The 25,933-nt window shown below is 39.6% G+C and overlaps 1 protein-coding gene across 3 annotated transcripts in view; it reads right to left on the bottom strand.

Annotated features, from left to right (window-relative positions):
- ICA1 (islet cell autoantigen 1) overlaps positions 1–25,043 on the bottom strand; it is a 74,002-nt gene extending 48,959 nt beyond the window's left edge. For 2 of the 3 annotated variants that reach the window (XM_040589836.1, XM_040589837.1), the window contains exons 1-6: positions 24,903–25,043; positions 11,538–11,575; positions 8,797–8,968; positions 6,792–6,864; positions 4,937–5,060; positions 2,426–2,624 (exon numbers count right to left, since the gene is read on the bottom strand). In XM_040589836.1, the coding sequence (XP_040445770.1) occupies positions 2,426–2,624; positions 4,937–5,060; positions 6,792–6,864; positions 8,797–8,968; positions 11,538–11,554 (585 nt within the window). In that variant the 5' untranslated portion in view covers positions 11,555–11,575; positions 24,903–25,043. The remainder of the gene's footprint in view (positions 1–2,425; positions 2,625–4,936; positions 5,061–6,791; positions 6,865–8,796; positions 8,969–11,537; positions 11,576–24,902) is intronic. The other variant, XM_040589834.1, reaches the window with a different exon arrangement.
- Positions 25,044–25,933: the final 890 nt, after the last annotated feature.

Raw genomic sequence — 25,933 nt, 5'->3', positions numbered from 1 at the left:
ATCAGCTTCATTAACTACTTGCCAGTGTATTACTAGATATGCAGCATCAGATCAAACACTATTTTATAACCAAAAACCTTACCCTAGTAATTACATCTTTGTCAACACAAAACTAGCAGGACTTCTTAAATTGTTGTTACAGATCCAAAAAAAGCCCTAAAAACCCAGCATTACACTGCCACACTATGGCATGATTAAGATCTGCAAGAAAGGATAGAACACAAAGACAATAAAACTCCTTTAATTATTTAGGACTATGTGTTCACCATTAGTTTTGTTTGCCTACCACATTTGTAAAGCACTAAAACCAAACTGTTGTGCCTTGCTCAGCAGCAGCTATCTAGGTACATTATGCTTGAGGATTTTATTTTTGTAATGTTGTGGGGTGGGGTTTTTTTCCAAATGAAAAAAAGTTTACTTTCTGCAAGTGTTAAAATCTTCAAAGACTAGTTTGATATGCCTGTTGCACAGATGGGATATGTAGGGAAGCGTATACCAAGGGCATTTCTTTACTTTGTTGGCTACAACATTTAGAGCTTTTTGTTCTCTGCATTACGGTGTGATCTGAAATGTTTTCAGTTGACAGCCAGTCCAAAGAAAGAACGGTTCAAAAACCGTTCAAAAAACAGACTTTCTCCAATTTTTACTTTTTTTAAACTGAGGTAACACTACAGAATTTTAGAATCTACATTCGTTATTTCTTTATGTCAGAATATAACTCATTTCAGACCTAGAAATAATCCAAAATAATTAGTATTTCCAGTTTTACTACTAAGTTTTGAGAGACCTTTAAAAAAAGTTTTTAAAAAAAATCTTATTTTTGTTGACCTTGAAGCACAGCAACCCAAGATGGCCAAAAATTCACATCTAACAATTACAGCAGCTCACTGTACAAAGCATACATTATTTTAATTACTTTGCCATTTGTATAATTTATACCTTCCATAGCATTTGTTTTGCAAGAAAGCTATAAATCAGTTTTGTATGACCATTACTAGTACTGCTTTATTCACTCTAACATTACATTTTTTAAGTGTTTTTCTAATAAATCAAACATACATAAGCAATTGGCTGAGGCCAAGACCATACCAATTACTTTACCTGCAAGAACATGCCATTATGAACATTTCCCACAAGGCATAATAAAATATATGTCTGGTGCCACAAGACTTACAGGAATATCCTGTACTGAAGCATTAAATAAAGATTAGATGACTAGCTGGAGTTTCATTTTTTCCATCCCTTCCTTAATTGCTATTGTCACCACTTCAGTTTACAAAAAATGGCGAAGCCTAGATGCATGCCAGCCCTTTCCCGTTAGGATGGTTTATTCAAGCTTTTAAAATCCCAAATTAAGCATCTTTCATCTCCAAACACTTTCAGCTACAGGCTGCTTAAACCATCAATGAACAGGGTTTTCTCTTTTGTACATTACCCATCTCTGAGCCACATGCATATATACACTTTAATACTATTTCTATTATTAGGCCTCTGCTTTCAATTATCACACACTTCCAGTACACTTTTTTTACTGCCTTTACTCCAAGCACAAGTCAGCATTTTATACCTAGGATCCTAACTGCTCCTAATAATCAAGATGTATGAACAGCAAAATGTGAACATTACAGTCTTTTTAACAAAATCAGCTCTAGTGTCTCACTAGCAAATGTGAAGTTCTCATGAGCATTCCTGAACTGACTAGGGCAGGTCAGTCCAAATAAATTCTATACTTGCACCTGGTAGCAAACCTGCAACTACCACCTAAGACTTGTGATTTTTGGAAGCCCTTTGGGAGGGGAGGAGTTTAGCAAACTTGAGTGATACTGAATGAAGATGATTTATGGAGAATGCATTCTTAGCAGTTTTAGTGTTTAGCAGCTGTCTAAGAGTCATGCTTGAACTGCACGACGAACTTAAAAACAAATTCCACATTTGCAGCTCCTCCCCTAAAACCAACAACAGCCAATTCTGTAGATGTTGCTCTTTAACTACACCCAAAAGTTTAGCAGCAGATATTATAGCATTTCTGTTATTCTGTACTTTCCAGTTGCAAAAAACAGTTTTCCCTTCCCCAGCTGGCAGCACATGTATCTTCTTCCATTAGTCATTCAGGTATTGCAGTTAAGTATTTAAAAACAGATAACCTTCTTTAAAAATATATATTATTTAAATTATAAAGATTTAGGTTGAAGTTAACTACTGGAAAAAGCTGTTTCCTACTACTGTATCTTTCCTTTCAGCAACTCTGTGAGGGATACTGTATTCCATATCAGATTAACTGGACTTCTGTCACACAGAAAAGATTAGTTACGATAAATGGCATCCTTAGTGCTGCTGAATTATGCCTTCCTCAGAAGAACTGAAACCATGCTTCATTGTCATTCATCAGGCATCCCCTTCTAGGATGCTACAGGAAATTTCATACCTTCCTGAACTTTTCCATCTGCTTATAAAGATCTGGATCCAGCTCCTGAGACACATCTTTCATCCAGAGTAGAGCTCCTCTGTATTCAGTCCGATACTGTTCCATTCGGTTTACTGTCAGCCATGTGTCTGAGATGGCCCTATATCTGAAAGTCTCCACTTCTTGATATAATCTACTCAAAGGAGTACGCAGTGCTAACCTGGGGAAAGGCATGAAGGAAAGGAAGGAGAGGAACATGTTAAAGAAATTGTTCCACAACGGCAGATGGATTAATACAACTACTGACACTTTACCAGCAATGAAAAAAACATACACAGCCAAAACAGTTCACTTAAGTGCTAGTGTATGTTCAGATGGCTCTACAGCTTGGTTGGGGGTACACATGAATGGTGTGATTTTGCTTGAATACTGTGTTTGGAACCATCCTGTTCAAGTAGTGACCTTTCACTTACACATGCAAGTGGAAAAGGAACCTTTCCTAATGCATATATGTATTCTAGTTTGCCAAGCTGCTCCTACGTATGCCATTACCACTCCTCTTCACAAGTTACATTTAACAACTCTAAAAAAAAATAATGTATCTGAGGTGATTTATTAGTGGATAGATATCACAGATGTATCAGGATTGTCATGTTAAGCATCACAATAAGCACTTCCATTAGCCTTTCAATCTTTAAATGTAAACAAAGAAGTCACCTGTCAAGTAGATAATTATTTGATTTTTCTTCCTTCTCCTCCCTCGTTTTATTTGGCCTTTTTTTTGTTTGGTTTTTTTTTGTGTTTTTGTTTTGTTTTGTTGGGGGAGGTGTTTGTTTGGTTGTTTTGTTTTGTTTGGTTTGGGTTTTTTAGGAACCTGAACAATTTCTTTGAAGGACATCTGTCTTTTGGAAGGACTTAGGCATTTTCTTATATGTTTCTTCCAGCAACTACACTTTGGAAAAGCAGTAGGGGACACTGTTGTCTTCCCTATGTCATCACTTCAGTTGCTAATGGGATCTCAAAACTAGACGGAACTACTGCAACTTTTGCTTCGCTTCCTCCTGCTGCTTCTGCTTTCCTCTTGGTTGCCAGCAGCCACCTCACTGGAATGGGTTCAATCAGTTCCACATCAGTGTAGAATTAGTTTAGTGTGCTACTTGGGGTCTTCCTAAGCATAAAAGAATTTCTAATTTCAGCTCCAGTAACTAGCAAATTGTGTCTTCATGATCTCCAACTACTGAGCTAGCTATTGGCATGCAATGCAAATAAAAGCAGTCCCAGTTTCAACATGAGCTTGAGAATGGCTCAAGAGAGACAAACAATCAGTTTTATTTTTAGGTGAGTTTATGTAAAAAGATGCCTTAAACATGTGTTAAGAGATATAATAAAATGTGAACTTCTTAGTGGCTCCACCCCCATGTTTTCTCATCCTACAAATACCCAATCATTCAAAGGAAAACTGACTTTACGTAGTCACGTCATACACCGGGATTTCTATGAACAGTTAAGCTTTATAAAGAAGCAAACCATCACTGCTTTTGCTCAAAGGTGCCTTACATGTATTTTAAAGATCCCACTCATGGCTGTTACTGGATGTGCTAATGATCAGACTCTAGCCCAAGATAAACATATGAAGTTCTAGTGCTCTGTATGCTATGTTTTATTTTGAGCCAAACAGCTATTAAGCTAAAGCTGGAAAGTATCACAATAGTTAACCCCCCTTCAAAAAATCCTGCAAAACATCATGGAATATAATTTTCCATTGCAAATGATAGTGAATTTTGAACTTTCATAGTAAAAAAATTGTTAAAAAAGCGCATCATAATACCTTAATGCCATCATGTACTGTTACTTTTAAACTCTTTGAGCAAACACAGGGTCACAGTGAGAAGTCAAAAGCTCTGGATAACAGTATGTGTTTGTGTGTATGTGGGTCCCTCCGGAGTCCTTATCTTTTACTGATTTGCTCCTACCCACTGTGCTCAGTGGGTATCTAGGATCTTGTCCTGAGGGACTCCAGTGGTGTCAGGATGAAGTAGAAAAAGGCATTCAGACCTCTCCTTTCTCCTCCTTCTACTCAAGGTATGAGACTTCATGGCCCAGAAAAATACCTGTTTACCTGTCCTTCCCAGGACCCAGACACCTCCACAATGAGCCTGCTGTAACACTTCTCTGCAGAGTGAGAAGTGCCACCAAGCAGGAGAGGGACCTAACTGCTGCTTTATAACCTCACTGCTACAGAGGCCGTGCAGATGCACCTTTACAGCTTTAGAACTGCTGAGCTGAACAGCCACAGGTGGGGGATACAGAGTTACACAGACATAGCAGGTCCATAAGACAAAAAACAGGACCAGGCAAAACTACACAGAACAAGCCAGTAACATTGCCTGTATTATTGACTAAACCTGCTACAGTAACTTTCCTATTATTCGGTTCCTCACAAATTTCAAATGGCAAAATCGTGACAATTGTGAATCAACTACCACTACCTCACATACTTTGTAAATCAGGCAGTAACTCTGACACATATACCTTTGCTGGGAAGAAAAGCAGAGGGCCTTTCCTGTGGCTTGCATCATTTTTCCTGCTCTTGTTTTATCCTGAGAACCTTGCGATCGAAGAAATTTCCCCAATTCATTTTCTTCCTGAGACAGAACTAACAAAAAAACAAATGAGTGGGCAAACCTGTTATTTAATAGGTTCCTAACAGCTTTAAAACTGGCCTAACATCAAGTATGTTAAGTCACTCTAAATCCAAGCAGCACAGCAAAAATAAATAATTTCAGGGAATTTCTGCATTTAGTAAACAGAAGATCCAATGCACTTGAGACTTTTGTTGATATACTTAGCAAGAATCACAAAACTTCAGTGTCTGAAGACAGGAGAAACATGCTATTTATTTCTTGAACAGAAGAATGAGGTTGGTTAGATCACACAAAGGGCCCGATCTTGATTATAGTATCACAGTCTTGGGTTGGTTTTGTTTGGTTGCTTTTTTTGATCCTGTTTTACCACCTGGACTTCCTCAGCTGATCTTTGGTAGCATGCTTCAGCTGAAGCTAATCCTGAGTTATACTACCCAAAGCTCATTCATTTGCTTCTCTCTTGCTCTCCATGTCTCATGCTTGACTACAGAATTTTTCATATGAAAAATCCAGTACTTCATTTTAAAGAACATTTTCAAATAACTTTGCAAGATTATTTTACAACTTTAACATTCTACACAATTAAAACACTGTTTTTTAATTTATATCTCAAATATCCAAAATATTTCTATTTCAAATCAACTGATTGTGTTCTAAACAAAAAGATGAAGAAAAATAAAAAAGTAGGTTTACATTGAATTGTTGACTACTTCCAAACTGAGACCATGGGTCTTCACATTCTCACATCCTTATAAAAACATTTCATTATGGCCTTATCTATTAGTCTTCCAAAGCAGTTGTCTCCTATAGTACCAATTTCTTCCCATTATCAATAGGGAGAATGGCCTAACACAATGACAGAAGATCTCGTGAAGTCCTCTTGCTATTTTTCCAAATGTTGACAGTGAAATCCAATGCAGACTCATAACGTACTCTGGTAGAACGTGCCTCATGCATGTCTGCATTGGAGATCTCACCTGCTATTCTGAAACACTTCTTGAACTCAATACACTACTACTCTGTATTCTAATTTCACCTCCAGATCCTGAAACGTTCTCTCTGCCTTTCTTTGGACAGGCAAGAGAAAAAGGAAACGCTTGAGAAAATATGGGCAACATTTAACAAAAGGAAATTGAAAGATGTCTCCAAAGCTGGATTCTCTTTTCCAGGCCAGAAATCGCAGGGGCAGAGGATCAAACAGTACTGATTGCAGAGAACATTTAGAGGTCATTTAATACAACCTGCTGTTTGAAACTTCCCAAATGAGGTCTCTGTCTCTCACTAATGACTGCCGCTAGTTACTGTACACCTGTTACAGCTGAGTGAGCATTATCAAAATTCATTGTAATAGCATGGCTTAATTATAAAACCAGTAATAAACCAAATACTCTTCATAGTCAATCCTGATTTTAAAAAAATTAAACCAGTTCAGAACGAAGTTAGGGTTTACTTCTGCATTTAAACAAGCCAAACAAGTAATGGAAAAAAACCTACCCTAAACCACAAGCTTTCTCCCATAATTACTGCTACCTATATCACTGCATATCAAATATAAAACTTAAGAATAGGAGATCTTCAAGCAAATAAGCAAGTCTGCCTTTAGCTGCCTGCAAGGAATGTTATCTTTATTTTGAAATAGGATGAAGCTAGTAGATCCTCATTTTCATTTTTACTTTTCCACTTGAGGACTTCATAATGCAGACCTCCTTATCACTTTAACTACTGTATTTGATCATACTTACAACAAATCCTTTTCTGATACAGTTCAATTGCTTTCAGCAACTCCATACACGTTCTCTGAATAGAATGGAACAGCTGATATTGCAAAAAAATACACAAAAAAAATCATAAGTGTATGCAAGAAACACCAACAATCAAAACACAAGAGCTTAATTTTCTGTAGGAATTATTAGGGATCACTGTTTTCTTAAACAATGAGTAATCTTTCCAGCTTGAAAGCAGTTTTTCCTTATCAATTGTGCCTTCCTTTCAATTAAGTTGTCCCGTGAAACTACAGACAGACAAATCATAACTTACAACAGGAAATTAAAGACAAAAATAATTTTGGAAACAGGTCTAATCTAAACAGCTGATAGTTAACCAAACTACTTATGTTGTTTTTTCTTTTTTTATGATATCTTTGGATATACATGATGATGTATAAATCTTTGTTTCTAAAAAACTCATAGTAGAGCAAAAAGTTATCAAAATGTCTATCATATTTATCATGTACAGCAATATGCATACTTGCATTGGTATGTCAACATGGAAAATTACTGATTTAAACTGAACTTTTCACTGGCATAGCTCCAGTTTTCTAATCAAATTTAAAAAGCAGCAGCTTCCGAAGGAAGTGTAAGTCAGTCTTAACTAAGTTTGGAGACTGTTTCTAGGAAACAGGAGAATTATTACTCTTTCTGTCTGTCTGTCTAAAACCTTCAACTTGTAACTCAAACCTAAGCTCCACTGTACCAAGTATTACAAAGATAGAAGCAAAATGGACTGCTGGCACAGTAACTGTCTTCCTTTGCATCTGCTTGACCTTCTGTACATTTACACAGGTCTTGTCTTTTAACCTGACAGCATGTCTGCAGTTGAGAAGTTCTTCAAGTGAAAACAGGCTTTAGCTTTTTATCTGGTAAACACAGATTTTCCTATTTCCAGCCCCCCCAGTGCTAACAAAGCATCCTTCCTGATGATCTGCAACACTGTAAGCACGCTACGAACTCAGATATATATTTACAAAATACTGTCCCATCCTTCCAGCTTGTTTTACATCAGTACTCTTGATTTATAACCCACTATGAAGACCCCATAGCTAGAATCATCACATTGTAAGTTATCACTACTATAGCTAGAACTACAAAGATTTGTTTGTTGTAAATCAGCTTCGTGTATTTCAGCTAAAATGTGAATAAACTGAGAATCCTAAGTCAATAATTTTCTGAGAAACTGCAAGAAAACCAGTAAGGCAAAACCTTTACCCTTAGGTAACAAAACGGTACCAATAAAACTTAGCTGGACACTAACTTGATTATTACACTTCAGAAGGCCATTCTCTATCTTTTCTTTGTGTCAGAGATGTTCAAGCTCTTCAATTCATAGAACCCTGATTATTATTTTTTTTTTCACAATGGGGTTGAGGATGTAGACAGCAGGACTGTATTTGTCACACAGCAGGATTCTCTCTCTTGGTTACACTTTACAGACTTTCAGAAGCTTCTTTGCTCACGTCAGAACCCACTTACCAGCATAAAAGCTCCAGAAAGCAGAGTTTACCATGCACCTTGCTCCTTCTTGGTACATTGCATGTTTTTCTGGTATATGTGGTATTGTATAACTGTACAAAGGATGTCATTTGTATATACTACAGAAGATATTTTTTCTTAAAACAATACTCGACAGATATAAGCAAAGGGTAAGAATGACTGATACAAGCACAAAGGGTATCTCCTGCTCCCTCCTACCAACAGAAAGAAAAAACCCGCTCCCCAAACCTTAAAATAAATACGAGAGATGCTGGTTCTAAATAAGACTGGGGGACATGGGTTTTGGTGTTACAAAATGCTACTATATTTCTTGTATATACACAGGTACCTTTGTCAAAATGAAGAAAAACTATTACAAGAAAATAGTGATAAAAATGTATATACATTATTATATACTATGTGTACACATATTAGAGGCTTGAAATGAAAAAAAAATTAAAAATTAACATACAATACACATTATGTAAACATTACAAACCTCTAGTTTTGCATCCAGATCTGCATCTGAAGCCACAACATGCTCATCTTCCTTTTTTCCTGTAACTTTTATAAGGGTTTGCTTTGTCTTCCAGTATTTCTGTTGCATTTTATTGACCACGGATTTTTCTTGGCTTTGAGCATATTGGTCATAAAACTCCCTTGGATAATTGCTAGAATATTAAGAAACAAAATTCCAAAACTTCAATAGGATGCTTAAAAAAATGTTTTAACATGCTAGATCAAGAATATTGCATTTGCCTGAAGACATGTGTATTCTAAAATGCACTTCCTCATTATGCATTAATAACAAAGCAATTAAATTAGTACTGTATTTCCCATCCTGCTTTGGAAAATAATACACTGCTTTCAATCTGAAAGTCTCTAGCATATAGTACTGCCAAATAATCAGGTGCAATGAATTCTTGCCAATGCATTACAGAATGATTTACAGCCCATGGAATTAACTTTTTATTTTTGTATAACTAGTAGAAGAGTTTTAAGTGAACTAGAAGAGCTGCTTAAGCAGGCATCAATTTTCATGCAATTTCAACAGTGTCAGGATTTCACAAAGTTCATTTTATGACTAGAATTAGACTACTTCTTGCTCTTTTTTTACAATTGAATAACAAAGACTTAGAAGAACACATCTCTTTTAAAAATGCTATGTGAAAGATAGCTAGCTCACATCTTTTTTTAATGCAATGACAACATGACAACCTTGGGTGTATAACAGGTAACATTTTTTCAAGGATTATTTTCTACCAACAGATGATTTTGCATTCCTGTAGCAGACCTGACAAAAAGTGCAATCTAAAGACAAACTCCATATTCCACAATATTTAAACCATACCAAGATGGTTTAATAGAAAATATAGCCTTACAATGAAATCTTGATCTCTTTTGGGAAGTGTTATTCCATTATTAATTTCTGCAAAAATAGATGTCTTTTCCCCTATGGGCACATAAAAAGCTGCAGTGATTTTGCAGATCTTTAGTACAAATAAATAGTTGCTAAAAATTACTATATTAAATGCTCCAGGAAAATTAAAGAGCTTGAGTTTATCTTGAAAAAAAGATACCCTTCACCTGTGGAGTGACAAACTGTGGTTCATTACTGAGACGCTGCCTACTAGCTCTGTTCACTTGGATGTTACCACAAAAGGTCTTCAGACCTAACATACACATCACGTCATGTATTGAGCCACACAGCAACAGACAGATAGATGCTTGCTGTGAAATACTATGGCCATTCTAAACCAACAAGCCGTTGACACAAGTGGTTCCCCAAAAGGGTAGAACATCTTCCCTACGTAGTTACTAGTGACACAGCTTAACCTGAAAAGGAAGTTTGTTTCACAGGGATTTGTTACTTGCTTTAGTCATTTTTAATCAGTGAGCTGGGAGACAGCGCCTTAATCACCAAAGAAACGGTAAGAAATTAAACTGGAAGCGAGCAAGGACAAAATTCAAAATGCACTTATACACAGCACTTCTTGGCTTCTTCCCCAAAGTTTAAAAGCAAAGGTATTTACCCATTTAATTCTACTCAAACATTAGTTCCAAGGGTTTAATTTATGAATTTCATTAAAATTAAAATAATAGGCCGCCTTGGTGCTACAGCACAAAATAAACACCACGTGCGAAACATACCACATTTCATGTAGAATTCTACATAAACAAACCATTACACACTCCTGACAACAGCCAGCCTATCAAGGTAGGTGAAGCCTATATTGACCTGATATATGCTACACCTTTAAAATACAAAATCTACAATCTCTAATAAGTAACAAGATGATCCCCCTGCATTATGAAAAAAACAGAATATCAGAGTTTAATAAAAATAGCATTACTTTAAAAATAATAATAATGATAATAAAAAAAGCAAACTGCTGGCAAGGTAGTATAAAGACCCTAGCTGTACGGCTAGTTGTGTGCTTTAACTTCTGCTACAGCTGTGCAAACAGCCAGTATCTCAGTTCAGTGGTCAAGTGAAGAAAACACCGTAATTCATCTGGTATCAACCATCCTTATTATCTACCTCACTTGAGGACACTAGAAATTCTGGGGGCATGGCGCAAGGAATAAAAATGAGTCATTAATATGAGGTCGGGTCACACAAACACAAATATTTTGTGATTAATAGAGATTCCTGAATTAGAGACTGAAACACCAAATGAAGGAATAAGAGGAATATAATCTCTTACCACTACATACAAATTCAGCTTCTAATTTCATTTGGAGAATTTACTGGCTCCCGTTTATGCTTAAGATAATGAAAGATTTATAATCACATTACTGAAATATTTGGTGTACAATTTTTACTGGTAGACACTTGTCAATACCTTTTAATATGGATTTTGTGTCAAGCAATCATGGACATATTTAGGTTTTGTTAAACAATCAGAAAATATAACTAAAAGAAGGATGTACTTTATTCTGAGGTTGATGACCACAGATAAACCTCTTGAAATATGACAGTTCATACACTTCTTTCCATTAAGCAGGAAACACTTGATAACACACTATTTTTCTGTCTAGTCAATTTACTTGTTTTTCCACTCTTTGGCAGTTTTTCATTTTTTAATTTTTATTCTTTTTAAACAGAATGTCTACCAGTGACTTCATTTAAACACTAGATGCCAGAACATAATGTGTGATAGACTCAGGCAGTGACAAATCAACATGCCAAACACCATTAGCTCTTTAGAATAAGAAAAAAATGACCAAGGTACTTACTACTTCTGACCTTCCATGGTTCTTGTTTTCTTCAAACACTTAAATAAAATACAAAATTATCAGTTAATACAAACATCTTTAAACCACAATTTTCAAGTTAGACACTAGAAAAGTCCTACCTTTTCACATAAAAAAATACTATGTTGTAGCACCTTGTTTACCATGTTACAACAGAAAACCTTTCAATCTGTGGACCAAATGCTTTCCTCATGTAACACACAATTCTTGCTTAAACCCATGACAAACACATTGTAGTACTGTCACTGATGTTGCCAATTATTATAATTTAGCAAATTTTCCAGGCAAAAACTAATTTATCTGACATAAATTCAGTGACTTTCGATGAAGGAAGCCAAAAAAGTCCATGCTAGGCATCTTCCTCTGTCAAATCTTTTCCCCAAAGTTCTAACTACAACAAAGTTCAGCTACTTTTTTTGCCCATGTCCCACTGATCTGTTTTTTTAAAAACACCAGGTACATCATACCTTGAGCCATGGATGTGAACTTTAACCAGCAGGTAGTTTTTCTATGAGGGACTATGATTTGTATGCATTTGGACTTCAGATTTTATAAGTCAATATCTCCGGCTTGGATACTCAAGTCTCCCACTATATTTTGAGCTGATGAGATGGCACACACACCACTTCGCACCAGTAAGTGAGCACACTTGCCACGCCAAATTTACAAGTGAAGCCTGATACTCCTCATAAACAAAGAGCACCTGGCTTCTCTCTTCTGCTGCTTTCAAAGGACTCTATTCTGCAGCGTACAGCCAGCATGCAAATGGAGGCACCGCAGCATGATCACAGAGGGGACCAAAAAGAAGCTGGCCAGATGGTGCTGCTGGAAAATGGCCTTTGTTAAGACCAGGCATGAAGGAACACACCAACAGGCTGCACTAAGATACAAAGCTGACTGACTGAGAAAACAGAAATGGAAAAAGCAGCTAGGAAGGTAATGGTGCTTAAACTGGACTTTGGCACTAATCTGGCTGAGAGAGAAAAGGGGCTGCCATGGGGAGAGGTGACACCGGCAACATATCTAGCACGGTGCTGCTTACAGAGGGTACGGTTAGCACTTGAGTGGCAAAGGGACTGGAACGTATTGCAGGAACCCGAACAAGGGAATGCAAACAACCTGAGTGCTTCCTGCAACCGTGAAGCACATGCACTTCCATTTGAAGCCAAATGGAGCCAAATCCCAGATTTACAATTCTAACCTTTCTGCTACCAGTACCTGTGAAACTTCCTGGCAAAGTTCCATGAGATGCTGCAAGATTGCATCAGAGCAGGAAATTTTCCTGAATTGGAATTTTTGTGAAGTGCTCATAAGCACTGCAGGAGATAACATAAGAAAATTCCTAACTGTCTTCAGAGCAGAGTTTAAATGTAAACACCAACAGCTAAACAACAAAGAGGAAGAAAGAACTGTTTCAGATTGTTGTTTGTGTTACAGCACCATTGAGTCAGACAATATACAGAATAGATAGCATCGGTCATGGCTTTGCTGTAATTTCTACAGCCATAAGGCACAGGCACATCTTACATCTTTATGTTCAACTTCACTGTTTTAACACTGGTCCTCCTTAAGTCAACTGTGGGTGTGCACGAATAAGATAAGAACACAGGATTTAGCTTGTATACACATTCATGACTCAGTTATTCAGCAGCACACTTGGTTTGACAGGAATCAAAGAACAGTCTATCTAGATGGAATAACATGCATTAATTATGTGGAACAAAGTGTAAATGACCAACACAAGGAACAGGTCTAAGGCACTGACTTTACACACTCTACACGTCCACCTGATTCTCCTGGAAACCAATTCCCTATAAATAAAATAAAATGCAATATATACCTATGTATACCAGGGTCATGGTGAAACAGTTCTCATTTGCAAGCATAGCTCATGCTTTTTCTTCCTAAACATGCGAGCTTGTATTTTGACTCTGGGATCTTCCTACTTATACTCCTCAGAGTCCTACATAGCACCCCTACGCCCTTAGGACAGGGGTCCTCAAACTACGGCCCGTGGGCTGGATATGGCCCCCCAGGGTCCTCAGTCCGGCCCCCGGTATTTACAGACCCCCCCGCCAGGGGTTGGGGGGGGAAACCAAGCAGCCGCAGATGACTGCTGCCACCGCATCCGTGCGCCGGCCCCCTGGTTAAAAAGTGTGAGGACCCCTGCCTTAGGATGTCATTTGTGGGGATATGTTAGTTCAAAGTGAGGACTGTGTCACAGCTGTTAGGACAGTGTTTTCATGGTATGAAAATGAGGGCATGTATTCCCTGTCTTGACGTGTGACATGATGGCATTTGAGGCTACAATACCTGCTGCTATAGTGTTGTATGGCCAGTTAGGGTGGCAGGAAACACAAGTGGAGTCTTACCTACCCTGCCTGGTGGAAACGGCTACTGGCATGTGGTATCACCACATAGCTCAATCCCTAGGCCTACTTTATTTCCAGCACAGAGCTAGTTTTTGGTCTAAAATGATAATTCTGTTTATACAAAGACAGCCTAGTAAGCACTGGCATTGAGAAAACTCAACTGTGGTTGCTCAAAACCAATCAGATGACTTTTGATAAGGGCAGCACTATTTCACCTGTAATTTCCATCAAGAATGTTCCTGGATCCCATTCATTCCAGGTGTTGTTCAAGAAACTTTCATAAATAGACCAGTTATGCCTCAGAAGACTCAGCTTAGTTTCACCTTTCTCAATGACTGAGAACGCTCCAGAAAACCTGGATGTCCACTACTACAGGCTATTCTTTTTAGCCGTTCATTTAGATGACAAACCAAATTGGTTTGGGTCCCACTGATCTCAACAGTACCCTAAATGACTTCCATTCACACAGACATTGTTTGAAGTTAGATACCCTTGTGTAATATTTGCAGAACTGTAAGCTAATTCATATTTCATGTATCAGCATCACAGTTCAGCTCTACTGAAATGGAAACAGTATATACTAACACAGATATTGGAGTCTGAAACAAAGGTAGAAGAAGATAATAAAGTAATGTTTACTTGAGCTGGATGTAGTTGATGTGCTATTACAAGAATACTCATGTTTGTATCTGAGTTCTACTGCAAATTTATCAATTTCTAGCTTGTAATGTTAGGATTTTATTTTTAAGAAACATCCAGTGGCTGATGACTGGGGAAAGACAAATACCGTATCCATCTTCAAAAAAACAGCAAAGATGATCAGGGCAACTTCAGGCCCATCAACTTCAACCTCAGTTCCTGGAATGATCATGGAGAAAACCCCCCTGGAAACCATACCCAGCCACATGAAAGACAAAAAGGTGAGTGGAAACACCCAGCATAGATTTATTAAGGGCAAATCGTGCCCGAGTAACCCAGCTGCCTTCTACTATGAGATAACTGCCTCTGGTGAATGAGAGTAGTAGATGTTGTATGTTGATTTTGGCAATGCCTTTGTTAGGTGTCCCATAGAATTCCTGCAGCTTCTTGTGGGACCACATTTGCAGCAGTGTCCAGTTTGGGGCTCTCCATACAAGAAAAACACTGGCATACCAGAGTGGGTCCACCAGTCAGGGTCTGGATCCCAAAACATATTTGTTCTACTATGAGACTACCCGGCTAACAGGAGGCCTTATTGCTGTCTACAGCTACCTAATGAGAGGTGTACAGCAAACAGCCAAACTCTTCTCAAAGGTACACACTGGAAGGACAAGTGGCCACAAACACAAGCAGGAACACGTGAAATTCCAACTTAACATAGGCAGGAAATTTTTCACCATAAGGCTGGTTAAGCACTGGAACAAGCTGCCCAGTGAGGCAAGCACTGGACACGGCCCTGAGCAATCTGCTCTAACTGGGCCTGGTTGAACAGGAGGCTGGATTATGTACTTTCCAGTGCTCCCTTCCAGCCTATATGATTCTGTGAAAATCTGTACAATGTAAAAGAAGATGAGACTGGAGAGCAGCAAGTTTGCTACCATTGGTTTAATACAGAAGACTTTCCACAAGAATGGTGTAAATGGACAGAATAGCATTGCACCATTACCACTGTGGCTACACAAAAAAAAAAAAAAAAAGTATAGTATGTTTGCTTTTTAAGAGCTACCTACAATATTTTCACCTTTTAGTCATATTGCTTATTTTCATTGAGAGCTGAAACTTTTGACATTAACAGTTTTTATTCTTCAGATATTGCTACATGTACAATGTGAATTGTCCCTGCAGTCACACGGCCATAACTTACTTATTTTTATCATCTCTAACTTCACACGTTGTTACTGCCTATTCCAAGTCCAGGAATAAAAGAGGTTTAAGATACTGGTTGAACTGTAACAAAAGGCTTTATTAAAAGCATCTGAGATAGCTGAAAGCAGTGAGATTTTTTTAAAATAAAAAATCTCCAAGTCCAAGTCTAGCCACAAAAAGTGAGAGATGCTAATAAAAGGGTCTGGGAACAGCCCAGTGAACTATTCAGGATCTAAAAGGAACACTTCATAACCATGTAACAAAGAATCCCTACGGTCATGAAATGCTGGCCCTGAGGCTGCAGAGAGACCAAGGAATCATCACATAACCTTTGACTCCTTTAGGTTTCGAACTCTGTTATGCTTTTGAAGAACAAGATGTAAATGTCCCAACAGAGCTAACAAGAGAGTTGCTTTTTGCCAAAGCTGACAACAATGGAACACATGACACTAACTAGAGTCCACCAATAAACTGCAGTCAAACTTAAAATTAACCTGTTACCATACAGTTTTATATATAAAACCAAGCTTAATTGGCCACAAGGAGTTGATGAAAGAGACTTTTTTTCTTTTTTCTTCCCAGTGTATTAAGACTAAAAAGAAGAAAAATTTCAGCAAATAATATTATGCTGACACTCATTAAAAAAAAAAAAAAGCACCCACTGGAAAGCATTTTTATCGGGAAGTTTCCATTATCTTTGATGATAGGAAGTTAATGCAACAGTTATGATCTCCATGACAGGCAGCCTTTACGCTGGCAACCCAAAAGGTAGGGATACTCTAAGATATGTTTGCTTCCTCCCTTCCCCCTCTGCCATAAGTGATCTATAGCATGCTAGGGAAAGCAATGCTACATTTCAGCTCACTGTACACAAATCCATGTTTATTGCTGCACAGTGCTGTATCTAAGGTTTCCCGAAGAAGTCCACACACAGCTCCAGTAATTTTGCAAGTGTTTCCCAGTGTTTTGAGACAGATGCTACCTCAGTTTCAATATTAAACCCAAGCTGGCGCTCCGGCCCAGCACACAATGGAGCACAGCGCTGAAACATCCATTCACATATGGAACAAACTGTATTCATAAACCCTGCCGAAACCTTGTAAATCCCTATCAAGTCCTCTGAGGAGCCACCAAGAAGCCTCAGCATTGTGTTCCACAAACCTCCTCGTCTGCAGAATGACACCAAAGAGGACTGGCACCACCTACCAGCCTGGACACTGTGAAATACAGCTGAACTGTTTCTAGACTGAGCCTGGCTTCAGAAGCGGTACAGCTGCATTCACGTAGTGCTCTGCCACAGCTAATAAAACATGCTGGATCCAAGATGGCCCTGCAAACAGCCAACCATGGCACCTCTGCATCTGTGGCAGTTTATCTGGGTTGTAGGCTATTGACCCAGAAATTATTTCCACAGAAAGCCCAAATAGCTGGAATGCACACAGAACTTCGTAATATTTCTGCTGTACTACATCACCCTGTCTTCCTACTGAGATAATTTTTTAGCCATGATGCTGGAATGAAACTTGATGGACAACACTCTCATTAGCAATATATTTCTATTCCTATGGAAAATCCTCCAATTCTCTATATTTGCCAAGACCATTTGCATACACCATCTACATTTTTCTATGCAAACAGGAAAATGCTTTCATGGTGTTTTGAGTGATTCAAGCTCCAGCATACCACAGGTTTACCTTCCAGATCATGCTCTGTATAACAAATATACATGCTTGCTTATCTTTTTTAAAGCTGAACAACTTTATACAAGTAGTATCTGGAGATTATTCATAAGAAAAAGATGGTATGAGTACCTTCTCCTCAACAGCTAAACTGATAATAAACAATTCTGTATATCAATGTCATTCAGACAGTGTTTCTTTTCCAGTGAGTGTAATTATAAATAGTGTCACATGGCAAGGTGAAGTTCAGACTTTAATGCTCTTCTAGGTTATGAGGAAATCAATTTTTTAAAAAAAAATAAAATCTTTTCCCCTAATTCAAATATCTCTCCTTGGCTGAGCATTAGTTACACAGTCCTTACTATGCTCTTAGCTTAGCTAACAGATCTTATAACCAGAGACAGCAAACAGGAATCTTTTCAACTGTTAAGACTATTTAAAACAAACTGTTGATCTAATCACAACTTCTCAGAACCAAGAGATGAGCTGCAATCCTTGCAAAAATGTTATATATGCTGATCTATAGATCATATTTAACATCCAAAGATGACCTAGTATAGTTATGTAGGAAGGCAGCAGACTGAACAACACATTCTTTTGAGATGCATCCAGAAACAACAAAAGGGAACTGAATGAGAAGCAGAGTAGAATTCAGCAACCCTTATGTGAAAGTAATGTGTTCATCAAAAGAAGATACAGAGGAGTCTGCACTTTCACTGACAGCACTGTCTTCTCAGTTTACTGTCCTTTCAAAGCAGCTAATATGTTTTGTGGTCCATCAAATCCCAAGAGACTCTCTACACCCTAAACCCCCTTCAGCTTGTAACTTCAAATATGGCAGAATCATGCATTGCAGTTGATTCACTTAATATAAAAGTTTTATTAAATCTAATAATCTTCCGGGAAACTTTTAATACAGTAATAGTAGAATGGTACTAAGTAACAAAAGATAGGAATTTTAAGGAGTTCTATCTGTAAAAGCTAAGTGTGATAGTTTCATTTATGTAAAATACTCTGAAGCAAAGAAAATGTGCTTGGGTGAGGGAATCAATGCCATCTGTGTCTCCAACAGCTCTTGGCTGACAACCTATCTCCCCCACCCTGCTCCCTGGAAGCTGTGATCAAACTGAATCAAGTAAATGGGCCTCCAAAGCAAGAAGCTGTCTCACTATGAAGATTAGGCATCGCACAGTTTTACCTTCTCTGGTCTTCCTACAGAGACCATGAGCTTCAAATTGCATTTCACTTTGACCTGACCAAGCAAAGGAGAATAGGGCAGACTACTGATCTGAATTATGCATATTGTCAACACAGGAAAAGAGCAAAAACTGAAGTATGGGTCTATACAGGCATTCACCATCAAGATTATACACAGACTTAAAAATATTTCTACTCTTAACTACATTAATAGCTACCACTGAAATTCTGCTAAAATGACTGCCCTGTTTAAGTTACATCAGTGTGATGAATGACAAGATTCCATTTTTCCTCTAAAGCTCTTAATGCTCATCACTGATGTTCTAATCCTCCAGAATCATCCATACTTAGCTTTAAATCCAGGAGTATTTTCATGCTGTTAGACTACTCACTGATGCCGTTGTTTATTAATTCAAAAAGTTTATAGTATTGGTCTGCAAGTGCTGCATTAGCAGTTCCTTCCATCCACTACAACTTTTTGTCTATTCCTTTGTCTCAGACAGATCCACAGCTTTGCTACTTATCCTGTAAAGTGTGTATCTTACATATTATCCACAACTTCTCAGCAGAAATACTGCAATCTTCCACGGGAGCTGTATCAACAGAATTACTCTTAAACTATTTCAGGAGCTGACATCTAGAAAGAAGTTTCGTATGTTCTTAAAAGAAGCACAGGGCAAAACAGCATCTGTTATACAGTGGACTCCTGCTATATTCACACACCTTGGAGGTGCCAAGGGGTGAAGAAATTCATGCTGTTTGACCCCAATTATCTAACTGTGGTACCTAAATTACCATATAAGTCTCTCAGTACTAAGCCCCTGTGCAGATAGGGCGTAGAACCTCCAAAAAGCAACTCTGAGCACCTGAACCTGAGCCTCACCACCACAAAGAAATGGTGGTTTCTGCTTGAAGCACCTGAACTGCACACAGCTAAATCGTGCATAACAGGCGCTTCTCTACTCCTCCTAACACTGGGATTTCATGATGGTCTGTTGAATTACTGCGGGGGAAAAAAAGATTCAGCAGCATACTGAGTAACACATTGTGCTTGGGACACAGCCACATCCCGTAAGCCCACTGGAACCAATTTTTTCTTTCACTGCAAGCACTTCTGGAACTAACGTTCCTATACACAATTTCTTCTATTTCCTTCTCTCTATCAAGGTTTATGAGACAGCCTAGCAGAAAGTTCATTTATTCCATTCCATTTATCCATTTGTCTTGATCCCTCAAAGGATCAACAACAACAAAAAAATTTGACACGCAGAAAAAACCCAACCATGTACTCAAAACAGAAGAAGTACCACAGAAATTTGAGTCTGTTTTCCAAGGAGCTAGTTTGAGCCAATATAACACTCCCTTCTTTTTCAAGCTATTTTGTATGGAGAACAAACCACAGTAACACAATCTGAGATTGTGTGATTAAGGATTTGCATGATTAGAAACCATGCAAAAGGCATGAAGAAATCTGGATGTTTTAGGTCTTCCTTCTATCATTTTGTAGCACTACCCAGGCACCTGTCTGCAAACAGTACATCCAACAAAGTGATTAGTAGTATTATTAACATTAAGTATATAATGACCTGCCTTTCACTGAACTGTATGCTGACTTAATATTCTCTATGCAGGGCAAATGACCAATAGCTACTGTAGAGAGTACTGTAATTTAATATTCATTAAATAATAACTGTATTATTCCAGTAACAATTACCATGCTTCTAAAGTTTCAGAATAGACAATTAACATAGGAAATTATTCTGCTTATTTTCCTGGTGTAGTCTAAACAGCGGGTGACTTCCAGGGCCCTGTTTCTTACGCTATGATTTAGTCTTTTATTTTTCTACTCCCAACTCTGACATGTACAAGTTAATAGAAGACAGTGGCAGGTAAACAGAGCCCATCTGAACACTGGGAACTTATTACTCATTTACACCTAGAACTTAAGAGCATCAATACATCTTAACTGCGCTGGTTTTCAATACTCGAGCGGTTAGAGGTAAGTTTTGGCCAACCCACGTTTTTAAAAACCTGGTTTTGCTCCTATGATGTGCAAGGATCAAGTCAACTGTTATTATTCCTATCTAAAAAACATTTTTGTGTCTATTTGGTACTATATGTATGTACAAAGACTATCAAGTTAAACTTACAGGCGTAATTGCTAGAATATAACATGTCTTGAAATGGCACTTGGAACTGGGTTTTTTTTCTTAATTTTTTAAACAGTTGAATGACAAATTCCTAAAAACAGCAGGTTATCTCAAAAAGACTGATAAGAATGGCACATGTAGTCACAATATAGTACAGTCTCTGAACATAATATTCCAACTGTGAGGCTACCAGCATTTATTTGGAAGATTGATGAGCAAACAATAGCCCTTTCTAGATAAGTTAGCTTGCATGCAGAACTTCATCATTTACATACAAACACAGATAAAATTTACACATAAGTTTTAAAGTCCTTTTCTAAATTATACTGATTTTTCAGCTGCTTATTGTGAAATAATATAAGAACTGCACATAGTATCAGTTTGCCCTCACATAACATCTTTTACTTGACTACTACTGTTCCACTTACATTTGTGAAGAACACTGAGCAAATGTCCTTAGGAAAGAACCAGATAAGTACTACACGCATTTTATGGATGAATAATTTGAATACAAGCTGTTGAGTGGCTGTTCTAACCTCACTCTGTAAATGAGCAAAGTTGGGGATATATGCAATACCGTATTTAATCTCATTCTAAATGCAGACTCGCTTCATGTCTCTGAAATTACTATCAGATTGTTTTGTATTACACAATAGTTCTCTCGGTTTAAAAAGCAGTATTTTTAAACTTAGTACCCAAATACTATAAAAGAAAATGCCATATGGAACACCTGCTGTGTGCAGACTATAAAAGACAATATGAAGATAGTTTTTGTGACACATTCTACCCATATCTCTCTAGAGCCTTGACCTTAGGACACTTTCCGTTTGTAGAACCTATAAGAAAAGCAGTGGATGTACAAAAAAAGTCAGGAGCCTCTTTTCACATGTATATTACACTAAATATGAATAAATATGTTTTTAGAATTTCAAACTAATGGCTTTCTTGTTTACATACCCTATTTACTGACAGAGTCAACACTCTCAAGTTTCTCCCTCCATCCTCCCTTTTCATCCATGCAGAAGCCAGGAAGCAATGCCATTGTACCTAAGGAGAAACAACGCTGTGGGAGCTAACAGGGGAAAATAATGTTCTCTAGATTCCCTCATAAGATCATTTATGTCTGTGGACAAGAGATTTGATTAACAAAACAGTTCTAGCATGCACAGCAACTACATTACACGATGATCTTCTTTTCACTGCCCTCTGAGTAAACACCACAACCAATACAGGCTGTCTGTTCTTGACAGATGCACAGTGCACTCAACTTTTACAATACTGATCTTGGATCCTGGCACACCAGCTGACTGCTCCTAAAGCAGCGGCAATGCCTGTGAAGCTACTTGCAAGATGGACCCGACTATTTCAATGACTCAGAAGAGAGTTCCCAAGGTTGACGTAAGTGATTGCATAACCGGTCAAAATGCCCCTCAGTTTGCCATGACTAACAATAGCCACAGGAAAAACTACCGTGTGACTGTTACTACTAGCAACACATAAAAGGTCAAATGTCTCTACTGTTCTTGACTGCTTTGATCTTTGCTTGACATTGTTCACTCTCTAGGCTTTTGTATTTTTAATGCTCCTGCATCACATGGTATAATTTTGTCTTTAGAGTGATTTTATGGTCGAAAAGCGGAAAAACATCTTGAAGAATCAACTACTTCAGAGCAACGCTGCTGGAGAAGATTTTGAAAAAAGTATTAAAAAAAAAAATAAAAGAGTCATTGAGGACATTTCTTGACTTCTAGTTTAGCTGAGATATTAGCACATTTTTTTCTGCCAACTCCTACCAACAGCTTTCAACAGTAGTTGAAGAGTGAAAAGAGCTGTTATTATTCGTTTCTTCCAGAAAAGGTTACTTAGGAATTCATCTGAACAATTTAGCAGCCCTGTAGAGTATGGGTAACAGAGAAGAACAGGCAAGATGGGTGGGCTTGAAAGTCTACTGAAGTGAAAAAAAAGAAAACCCTGTATATTGGTTGAATTGTGTTGAACAATTCCCGTTCAACAGAAATTTTACTTTGCACTGATTGCCTCCACACCCCAATAATACAATCTTTTGAAAGAAAAATGTTAAAGAAACCCTCCTCCTTCTATACGGTCCTAACTGGTGTTCTTGAACCTGCAAACTTTCAGTAACCTCCGTATTTGAATCTCAGCTCCCACAAACACAATGAAATAGATTGCCATTATCTAAAACACACTTAATTCTTTCTCAATTAAGAAGGCAGCAAATTCAAGTTACCAGCATCTAACTCTTGAGTGCACTGAATCTTTCTGGAAATAACGTTTCACCCATAAAGTTCTGACAGTAAAACTTTAGGAACTCATTGAGACCAAGGGTTGGCAGCATTTCACTGCCACATCACCTTCCAGTAGAGCTTGCCATGGGAAAAACGTGACTGGTTATACCAGTTATGGCAGTTTACCACTCAAAAGGTCTATGTGGCTTTACACTAAATTCCTTCTTCAGTGGTATTAACATAAATCTTAAATCATTCAGTCACTCAGTTTAAACCCATACACTACCCTATTAAAACAGTAGTATAAAAAATTGTTGATGTCTAAATAACATGTTCCTGGACTTCATGCTAAGTACCACTAAGAACTGCAACTCCTAGGTCAGTGCCATGCACTGTCAAGCGGTGCTTGCACTCAGTCCTCCGGAAACCTGGATAGACAAAGTGGAAAAAGTGCGGATTACCAGAAAAATCAGATGAAAGACCATAACCAAACACAGCCTGCACTGCACACTCCAAAACCCAGCCTGCCATTTTCTCTGCCCAACAACTTGGAAAAGATATCACAGTTTTTTTCCTTACAGCAATGGCCTTGCCAGAGCAAAACACAAGAACAGTTTATTTCCAAGAAGTCTGCTCTGGAACAAGAGCCACAGCTGCTGAGACCCAAATCAAATAAAATCCATGCAGAAATGGAAAGAAAGAGGATAACAGAATGAAAACATGGGGAGAAAAAAACCTCAACAAACAGATGCTTCCTGGAAACAGACGGTCACCTTGGTTTAAAGCAAGGCTTGCAGGCAGGGGCAAAATACTACAACCAATCAAACAGAACAACTCCACTGCCAAGCTTCCAAAACATGTACACAATGCAACTTGGGGGTAGGGTGTTAAGGGACACACTCCTGAGATTACCTGATTCAGTTTCACACTTAGACATCTGAACTAAGGAAAATCTGAATTACTGCTTTACGAGGGTCCATGCAGGACCTTGCGCCTGTCAGCGCTATGCAGAGCAGCATGGCACAGGAGACTGGCTTCGGTTTGGTGCTGAACATACACACAGTGACACCAACGAATCAAGAGAGCACAGTGCCCTTCACCCTTCCCTCTTGCTAAAAAACTGGCCTCACGTTTCAAGCAATTTTCTATCTTCCTTCTTCCTTCTAAACAACCAGAACACATAAGCAACGTTCGCATGCCAGCTGGATGGATGCAATACAAACCTTATTACTAAGATGAACCTTTCACAAAACACAAGCTTTGAGCCCGAAGTTTGGGGATTTTGCAATTCACATCTCACCAGCTGTTACCGCCCCGGTGCCCGGTTCGGTAACTGACGTTACGCTACCACGGGAGGCCCGGCCGCCGCCAGCCGGCCCGAGGCGCAGGAGGGCCGCCGCGCCCCGGCCAGCGGCACACGCCGCCCGCCGCAAACCGCTGAGGAGAAGCCGCCGTTTCCCTCCCCAGCCTGCCCGCTTCCCGCGGGCGGCGGGCCAGAGGCGATGCACGGGAGGGAGGGGAGCAGAAACGGATAAATGTCATAGTCATGGCGAGATAACCGCACGGCGGGAAGGGGAACGCAAGGCGAAAAGGAGGGGCAGATGCCATCTTGCGTCTCGCAAATTTCACCTCTGGACAGGTCCGGCCCTGGCTACACCCGCCGCCAAGCCCTAACGGGCGCCAGCGCCTCAGGCCCGGCCGCCGCGCCGCCTCCTCCCCCCAAGAGGCGGGCGGCCCGCGGGGGAGGCGGCGCCCACCCGGGGCTACCCGGCACCGGTCGCAGCAGCCGCTGGCAGAACCCGTTTTCTCCGCCAGGATCCGGCACGGAGCCCAGCAAGTGCCCCCTTCCCGCACTCACCTTGCCCGCGGCGGAGGGGAGGGGAGGGCCGAGCCGGAGGCGCCGCCGCCGCCCCTCCAGGTGTTCCAGCGTCGTTGGCGTCACGGCGGCGAGCGGAGCCGCCTCTGCCGGCGCGGGCGGTCCCCGCAGCGGGGCGGAGCCGCCGCCCGCCCAGCCCCCGAGGCAGGAGGGTGGCGGCTGCCGGGTCCGTGGCGGCCGGGGCTCGCTGTTTCCTGGCGTTGGGCTTGGCCGGGCCGCGTTTCTTCCTCCTTCCCCGGCCGCTCTGTGAGGGAGGCCTCAGGGGAAGGCGGCGGGAAAGACCCCCCAGCCTCGGGCCCTTCCGGGGCTCCTCTCGCCGCCTCGCCCCAAACCCCGAGCCCTTCTCAGCCCCCGCCTGCTGTGGGCCGCAGGTGTCGCATCAGGGAATACTCGATTTTATGTTTTGGCCGCTATAAATGGGTAGTTGCTGTCAAGGAAACTTGGAGAAAAAGGCCCTTTGGTGTAGCGGGCAGGTGGCAGCGTCAAAGGGCATTGGGTTTGGAGCGAGAGTCAGAAACGAGCCATCTGGGATTTTGTGAGAGCTGTTTTGAGTAAAGTACTGAAGGTGGGTTTTAAGCTGATTTCAGAGCTTGAAATGTGGGGGAAAAGTTCACAGGTGGCATTTGAAAGCGATCTGTTGGATAAGTGGGAGTTAAAAGGAGAAATGGGGGAGCAGCAGCATAGGGTGAAAAATTACCTCACCTGCATGTGGAAGTGTTAACTTCCCTGTACTGCATGTACGGAGAGCAGCAGTTTAAGCACAACACAGAGAACAAAAGCAGGAGTGGAGGAGAGGAGGTTGAGCTGGTAGGGCCCCAGCAAAGGGTTGAAGAACAGTGGTAATGGGAGGAACTGTAGAAAATGAAAAGGGAAGAGAGGAGTGGAAATGAGGATAGTAGTGGGGCATCGTCTGCTGAACTTTGTTGAGGTCTGAAGTGCTCATGTTGGTGGCTGTCACAGTGTTTCTGTGAGACCTGGCCGAATGACTTCTGGAAGTTGCACGTGTAGGAGCA

Source organism: Falco naumanni, chromosome 4, assembly GCF_017639655.2.
Source record: "Falco naumanni isolate bFalNau1 chromosome 4, bFalNau1.pat, whole genome shotgun sequence".
NCBI lineage: Eukaryota > Metazoa > Chordata > Aves > Falconiformes > Falconidae > Falco > Falco naumanni.
The sequence above is the reverse complement of the archived record's forward strand: the minus strand, read 5'-3'. Positions and strand labels throughout refer to the sequence as shown.